This window comes from Toxorhynchites rutilus, chromosome 2 (assembly GCF_029784135.1).
Source record: "Toxorhynchites rutilus septentrionalis strain SRP chromosome 2, ASM2978413v1, whole genome shotgun sequence".
Classification (NCBI taxonomy): domain Eukaryota; kingdom Metazoa; phylum Arthropoda; class Insecta; order Diptera; family Culicidae; genus Toxorhynchites; species Toxorhynchites rutilus.
The window spans coordinates 316,088,637-316,096,825 of record NC_073745.1 but is presented as its reverse complement, the minus strand read 5'-3'; the positions used below and the strand labels follow the sequence as shown (position 1 = coordinate 316,096,825).

Genomic DNA, 8,189 nt, shown 5'->3' with positions numbered 1-8,189 from the left:
TTAGATCTCAAATACGCCGAAAACCGCTGTAACTCCAAATGAATCGAAATAAGTGACTGTGGGGTACCACCAGGGAAGGCAATCATCATTTTGGTCACGAATAAAACCTGATCAGTGGTTGTTTGCTCATTTCATGACCAGTCTCCCTTGCAAGTATTTTGGAGAATTGTTACATAATAACGTGCGTGAGAGGTTTAGCAGACAGCAACAAATCAGCATGTTAAAAAATTATGCTGCGAATAATTGCTGCGCCCGATGTAACAGCATTATTTTCGATCTCGAATCAATGATCATCACAAACACAAACAGATCTGTTTTACCGCGAAAGCGTGTCTCTCCAATTGAATGTGCCAACAGATCCATAGATAATTTGGCAAAACTGGCATAAGTTAGGTTTGAAAGAAAAATCAAAAATCATACGGCTAATTGTCCCTCTTAACCACCTGAGCAAGTACAGCATTATGCCTTCACTTAAAAAAGTACCTCAGTACAGCAATAAGACTCGCGCATAAATTTTTATATAGGATGACTATTCGTCCGCAGAAGCTTTAGTTTGCAACAGATGCTCGCTCAGCATAGAGCTCAATCTGAATATTGAAAACAGTTTCGCAGTATTGTGGCCGTCGGCGAAGTGAAAGTGATAATTTTGTGAAGATGCTTGGTGAGATATGCGCGCCGTGTTTGGATAAGGCACCAGAAAAGTATGACGATCGTTTGGCCGAAATGGATGAGTTTTTCACGCGACTCGCCAGGGAGTTTATTCGCGAAGATCCTGAGATCCGGGAGCAATCGCTCAGGCAGCTGAGGGATTGGATAGCGAAGCATCCCTACATCAAGAAGGTTCGCACAGATGCGCCCTTTCTGTTAAGATTTCTTCGCACGAAAAAGTATAACTTTATCAACTCCTCAAAGATGCTCGAACGGTATCTTGCGGCACGTGTTCTACACAGAAAGTGGTTTAGTCAGTTATCTTTAGATGAGCCGGATCTTTGTGCACTGGTCGATGCGGGTTATCTGTTTCCGCTTCCGGAGCGCGACAGCAAAGGAAGGACTCTAATATTTAGCAATGGTTCGGGTGTGGATCCGACCAAATTTTCTGGCGTCCATGCGTGCCGAATCCATATGCTAATGGCCGAGATGTTGCACGATTTGAACGAGGTTCAGTGTGGAGGATTTGTGCTCATTTACGATTTCTCTAAAATCACGTTGGCTCATGTGAATATTGTGTCCTTCAGCGAGATGCGAATGATGGCGCGGGTGCTCAACAACGCAACACCGATGCGAACACAAGAGGTTCACATCGTAAACACACCCGGAGTGGCGGTGACAGTCGCCAATTTTGCACTACAACTGGCAAACGAGAAGCTGAGGAGCCGCGTTTTTGTGAGTATTGTGTGTTTGCTGGGAAAGCAACGCGGTCTTATTTAATGAAGTGTGTTTTACAAACAGTGTCATCGCAACTGGGAAGAACTGTACGCCAAGGTGGACAGGAATCTGCTGCCGAAAGAGTATGGCGGAAAAATTTCGCAAGCGGTGTTGATCGAGAACTTCAAGAATCGCTGTCGTGAAATGCGGCCGTACCTGTTGGCACATGACGAGATGGACATGGAGATCGCTACGGATTCGGAATACTGGAAGGAAACTTCCGATGCCGAGTTGGAGAGTGGTGCGATTGGTACTTTCCGCAAGTTACAGGTGGATTAACGCTGTTTTGCATAAATGCACAATTCAATATTCCTATAGAGTAGTTGGAAGAAGTGAAGAAATATGTGCAGAAACCTTTATTGACTATGTGGCCCACGCACGTGGAATGGAAAATGTACTTGATAATAGTGATAAGAGATATATGTGAAAAATACTGTCTACGGATTATACAAGATTCTAATAAATAAATGTTCTAAATCGTTGTGAAAGATGTTTGCTTTGAAAATACGCAGTTTAAGAACAATGATGGTATTGTTACACTTAAAATATAATAAAATATATTTTTTTGAAGAAATATGTACAAGAACACTTGTGCCAAAGTTGGTTATTCAGTCTCTTTTTTTTGTTTTGCATTGTGTAAGTGAAAAAGTGGAAAAAATAACTGATTTATTCAGGCCGAGAAGACCGTGATCGATTTAAAAAAATGATGTGTGGTACGACCAAGATAACGAGAGATCTCACAAATTTGGTAACATGTCAAAAATAAAAAGAATGTTTAACTCAATCATAGAACTCAGGATTATAAAAACAAATTTACATTTATATTATTCACTAGCCTACCCGGCAAACTTCGTTCCGCCCAAAATTTGTTTTTTTTATCAATACCTTTAAACATTCACGTTTTCTTACTAAGCGCAAGTTCATGAGCCCAATCGCAGAACTGTTCATTGATTGATCTTCTAATCGACACCGTTGAATTTACCTTTTAAAAAAAAATTTCTAGTACTTTTACCAAAACCCATCATTATAATATCAGATTATTTTTTAGACACAATTCTCGTTCAAGATTTTTCAACCACTTGCAAATAACATGTTTCTCCGTTACATGGAATAAATGTTTGATACAGAAAATATGATCGAACAAAGACAGACCCTTCCCCTCTTCTCCCCTTAGAGAGGGGGAAGGAGTGTCTATTCACCATAGAAACATTTTGTGCCCCCTAAAATCTTCACATGCCAAATTTGGCTCCATTTGCTTGATTAGTTTTCGAGTTATGCAGAAATTTGTTTTTCATTTGTATGACAGCCCACCCTAAGAGAGGGAGGAGGAGTACCTAACCACCATATAATCATTTATTGCACCCTAGAACCTCCATATGCCAAATTTGGTTTCGTTTGCTTGAGACTGAGACTGAAAACCGTTCCTCCGAACGACTTATATCTAGGAACCTTTAACATTGTTTTGTTTACTTATTCCTCACTTCAAATACAAATAATGGTGACAGTCCCGTCCCACTTCATGTTCCAACTTGAATTAAGGGATTAAGCTGATAGATCTCATTTAATTCATACCAACATCCATATAAAGAGCATTTTGAATCCAAACCCAAATGTCTGGAAATTGCAACAAATCACAACGAGGTCTGCGAAAACATCGAAACCCCTCTATATTCCAAATACATGATAATAGAAGGTTTATGGAAATCGCTACTGAACCTGTTTCCAGTTCGGAAGTAAACCGTTGTTTCCGTAAATCATATCCCTTCCAGTATTCAAGATTTAATTCTACTATGCACTTTAGAATTCATAACCTATATCCTCCATCTGATTTTGTGTTTAGCGCCATATGTTGTTATACAAAGTTTCTGACCATCAAATTGAAAAAAGAATTCTGTGGCAGAGCGTGATGTTCTCGCATCGTCCGCGTTTCTGGTTTCGGATTTATGCAAATAATTTCCTATTTCCAATCCAAAGCACAGGTGCATTTGGATAAGGCTGTTGATTAGCCGACGACTAAATAAACCTCGAATGTATTTCAGATGCTAATGCTTGAAATCGTACGGTCGAGTCTCAATTTCTCCTCTATACCTCTGATTAAAATATTTATATAGCTATCTAAGTGCTTGGGCAGATTCCTTCGTTACGTTGATAATGTTTTCCAGTCCCAACGATATCAAGTTTATCAAGCGATGTGTTTTGCCAATTCAATTCGTAACATCCATATTTGGTGATTCGGCTACTAATTCTGTATTGTGCACCAGATGAAAATGAAAGTTGTAGCGATGTGATATGGTAGTCTGAAAAAGCATTGGCTCAGTTGAAGCGAGAGTGAGGGGCGGGACTCTATGGTACAACAACTATTCTCAATGACATGTTGATGGTCAAAACAAGTTATACCAAGGAAAATCTATATTTTTCTCGTGAATAGTGTACAACTGATCGACCCAAGATTGAGGGCGCTATATTTTTTTATTTTTTTCTGGAAAGCTGAGGATTTTTTACATATGTCGATATCAGAGATTCTATTTTTTGGACGTAGAACTACGTCTTTCAGGAAGGGTGCCAAATCAGAAAACAGCCCACGTTTTTATGAAATACAGGTAATATTAATAACTATTTTCACTGTGAACGAATTCTCATGATTTGCATACCAATCGAATCGGAAATTCTCTAAGATTTGTTTGATATGCTATACATTACAATACGCTAATCTCTAAACGGGTTAGATTCAGGAAAACTGGAAGAATCCTTTTTTTCCCACACATTTGTTCTGCCGATTTGTCTGCTACCCGTATTTCCAATACTTATAACTCGAACATTTGTTAACAGATCGGAAAGATGTTTGCATCAATTGATAGGAAATATTTCTACGCGTTTATCACAACTAATACAATATTATTTTTAATGAGATGAACAACTGAATAACTGTAAAATGTCAAGCCTTATCTAAACGCCCTAACTGCCAAGTTTTGATTGGTCCGATTTACGGTTTCCCCAACACAGACTCCAAAATCGATGTACCTGTGATCCGCTTTACAAATATACATGCAAGTCAGGGGTATTTTTGTTCCCACAGAGCTGTGTTTCCCTAACACGGACTTCAAAATCAATGTGCCTGGGGGAATCCACTTTGCAAATACATGCAAGTCGGGGGTTTTTTTGGTGTTGAGTACTTTTGTACTCGTTTGTCGTTGTGCAGACTGGAATATGTTTCCCTAAAACTTACTTTCAAACTGAGAAGCCTGGGAAAATTGTCATTTCAAATACTAGAGGTGAATAAACTTTCGCGGTTCGAGAACTACATAAACATTAGAGATGTGCCATCCGCTCATGAGCTGTTCATTCGAATCGCTTCATCATAGTGAGCGGTTTCGGATCGGCTCGCAATCAAAAAAACGCAGCTCATCAGCTCATTACGGAGCTGGAGCTGATGAGCTGTTGAGCTGTTGAGCTGATGAGCTGCTGAGCTGATGAGCTGTTGAGCTGTTGAGCTGATGAGCTGTTGAGCTGTTGAGCTGATGAGCTGTTGAGCTGTTGAGCTGTTGAGCTGAAGAGCTGTTGAGCTGTTGAGCTGATGAGCTGCTGAGCTGTTGAGCTGTTGAGCTGCATAGTTGTGGAGCGCAAAAGCTGCAGAGAGTGAATTGCGAGACGCGAAAGGATTTTTCGTCTCCCGCGCTTCATGGCATGACGTCAGTTTGTTTTCATGTATCCCTCTTCGTACTTTAGCTTTAGCAGAGATGTCAGATAGGAAAAAAGGTTTTTGTTTTGAAGATATTCAATCGTTCGTTACTTCATTTAATTGTTCATATATGGCCAAACAAAATAATAAACATTATTATATGCTTGTAAATAAATTTGATACATTGTTATTTAAACATTACTGTGGAAACACATACATTTATTTCCGCGTGCTGAATCAAAACAATTCAGAAAACCACCCGGCATAAAAGTTGATGATTGATACTGGTCCTTTTGTTACATTTGTGATCGCGAATAATTATTTCTCGTTGCATCATTAGTGGATTTATTTTTATATCCTCGGATGCAAAAAAAAATCTCGATGGTTTTTTCAAAAAACCTTGTCTCGGTCTATATTCCGGGAGGCATTTAATTTGGCTACTGCTGGTTTTTCTGTTGTTTAAGTTCAGCATATCCTAAGCATCTCCTATGTTGGATTTCAGCATTCAGTATTTGTTGTATATTATATTATTAGAATTCATATCAGTTCTAGATTTTGTACAATTACAAATTAAATTCGTTTATTTTTTGCTTTCCGTCTATTAAGAAAATGCACACTATGCAATGTCCCATGGTGATTACGTTTCATATGCAATTGTGTGGACAACTGCAAAATTCAACTGAGCTGAAGAGCTGTTCCAAATGAGCAGCTCACTTGTATGAGCTGAACGGCTCTGAGCCGCTCACCATGATGAGCTGATTTGCCCATCTCTAATAGACATGAGATGTGCAACAATTTCAGAGGGAAATGTAAAATATAATGCTCGTTTGACAATTTTTCCGTTCTTTGGTAGTTATTTTGGTAGTCCCAGGCATCATATCAAACGTAAAAGGACATTCATCAAATTTATTTGTAACGAAGATCATAATCTATTACAAACATTTCGATGCATTCTAAAATAATATTCGAAGTGGTAAACAAGTGGATTGCATAAGGTAATTGCGTAGTTATACGTCGAAGATATGCGGTCGTGTCCTAGATACAACTCCTTACAATTTTTTTTTGTTTTTGAGATATGATTTTTCAAATAAGCTTTCAAGAAAAAATATAAAAAAATATAGAGCCCTCTAGTCCAAAGCCATGAAAACAATAAAAAACGGTTACAATCAATAATTACGAAAATAAAATCCATCTTTCTTGCAAGTTCAATATTTCTTCTAATAAAAGGCTAGATTGGCTCTAATTTGGCTTTAATTTAATATGTCGATCATCTAAATCGGTTGGTTCAAAATGTTATGATTTTTTATAAAAAGTCATTTTTGGGTGGAAAAAATTGATTTTTCGGACCACCCTAAAATGGAAATGGTCACCCTAACGAAAAAAAATATGGGTCTAATATTTTGCAATAAAGAACAAAACTACCACTTTTCATAGAAATCTGAGAACCACTATATAGTTTGGCATGTAATGACTGTATTATAACATATATGAGGGGCTCAGAATGCAAGGGGTGTAAGTGACTTGATCGATTTCTCTTCATCAACTTTTTATTTAGTTAATAACTCAACTGCAAAAACGTTCCAATCTAAGTTTGCTATAGAATCCGATAGATGAGGTTCTGACCTATCTTCCACATTGTCAAATACCGCTGGGAATGTATTTGCAGCTAAGTTATGACCAAAAGAGAGAGTCGATGTAGAGAAATCGATCAAATCACTTACACCCCTTTCATTCTAAGCCCCTCATATGGTAAGAACGATTCTGCATAATATGCATTTGAAAACTCTTAATAAACGTTACATTTTTCGTAGAGTGATCCCCCTATATAGAAATCAAAGACGTAGTCCTACGTCAAAACCTTACCCAAAAATTGAATTTATTGTTTTAAATTCCACTAATTTTGACAGTGGTTCAAAATAGAAATATTGATTTTAAAAATATCATGAGGTTTCAATACTTTGTGTAATCGTAGCAATTCAAGAAAAGCAATACGAAAATTGTGAAATCTACATGAAAAACTATGTACAACATTCTATCATAGGACTAACCATTCACGAGATATGACAAATTTTATATAATGTAAATGATGTTTATGGAGTGTCGAAACCAAACTGCAGTAGGGGATAAAAACACCTTAAGGTGATAAAATGAACACCCTAAGGAATATACTCTTTTACTGCGTTCACATACCGTTAAAATCCCCGATGAAACACAAATTTCTGCATAACTCGAGAATATCAATCAAACGGAACCAAATTTGGCATGTGGAGGCTTTAGGGGGCAAAAAACGTTTCTAAAGTGGTTCAACACTCCTCCCACCTCCCTATGGGATGGGCTGCCACACGAATAGCACCTAAATTTCTGCATAACTCGAGAATTAATAAAGCAAATGGAACCAAACTTCGTATTTGGAGGTTTTAGGGGGCAATAAATGTTTCTATGGTGGTTTGATACTTCTCCCCCTCTTCTCTAAAGGGGGCTGCATAACTCGAAAATCAATCAAGCAAACGGAACCAAATTTTGCATATGGAGGTTTGTGAGTACCGTCGATGGGGGTGAACATGGGTCAAAAAAGGTAGTTTTCGAACTTTTTGTTGAATAATTACTGTTCGCGCCCCACAGTGCGAACGAGGAGCAAGTGTTCCAAATTTCCAATTTTTAATGTCATCCCTATCCTTTTTCCTATCAAAATCATTCCCTCCCATCCAAAAGGCAATGCGTGGTGTACGACACTACGACAACAGCATATCTCAATGACTAACAGAAGCAGAACGCATATAAGCAAACAGCATATGAATCGATCCCTACCAATGCATTTTTTTCCATTCCGAATCCAACCTTTACCCATGTAAGATCGCGAATAAACCAACCAAATTTTTTAGAAGTATTCCACGTGTTTTGAATTCCTGTGTTTTTTTCCAAGTGACTAATATTTCTGTGCCACATCCAATGGTCTTCTTGAAGTGCAATATAATACCATTTCCTGAGCTATCATCGTCCAGGCCTCCTTCAACCGAAGGATCCGCCTTTCCTCAATGGTGTGATCCACCAATTACCGTAAGTTAGAGTAAAACACAATTCTGAT

The 8,189-nt window shown here is 38.1% G+C and overlaps 1 protein-coding gene across 1 annotated transcript; it reads left to right on the top strand.

The window, feature by feature from the left end:
* Positions 1–564: 564 nt before the first annotated feature.
* On the top strand, positions 565–1,906 carry LOC129769572 (clavesin-1-like). Its single transcript, XM_055771927.1, has 2 exons — positions 565–1,383; positions 1,450–1,906. The coding sequence occupies exons 1-2, from the start codon at positions 655–657 to the stop codon at positions 1,702–1,704; spliced, it is 984 nt and encodes a 327-aa protein (XP_055627902.1). The 5' UTR covers positions 565–654; the 3' UTR covers positions 1,705–1,906.
* The last annotated feature ends 6,283 nt before the right edge of the window (positions 1,907–8,189 follow it).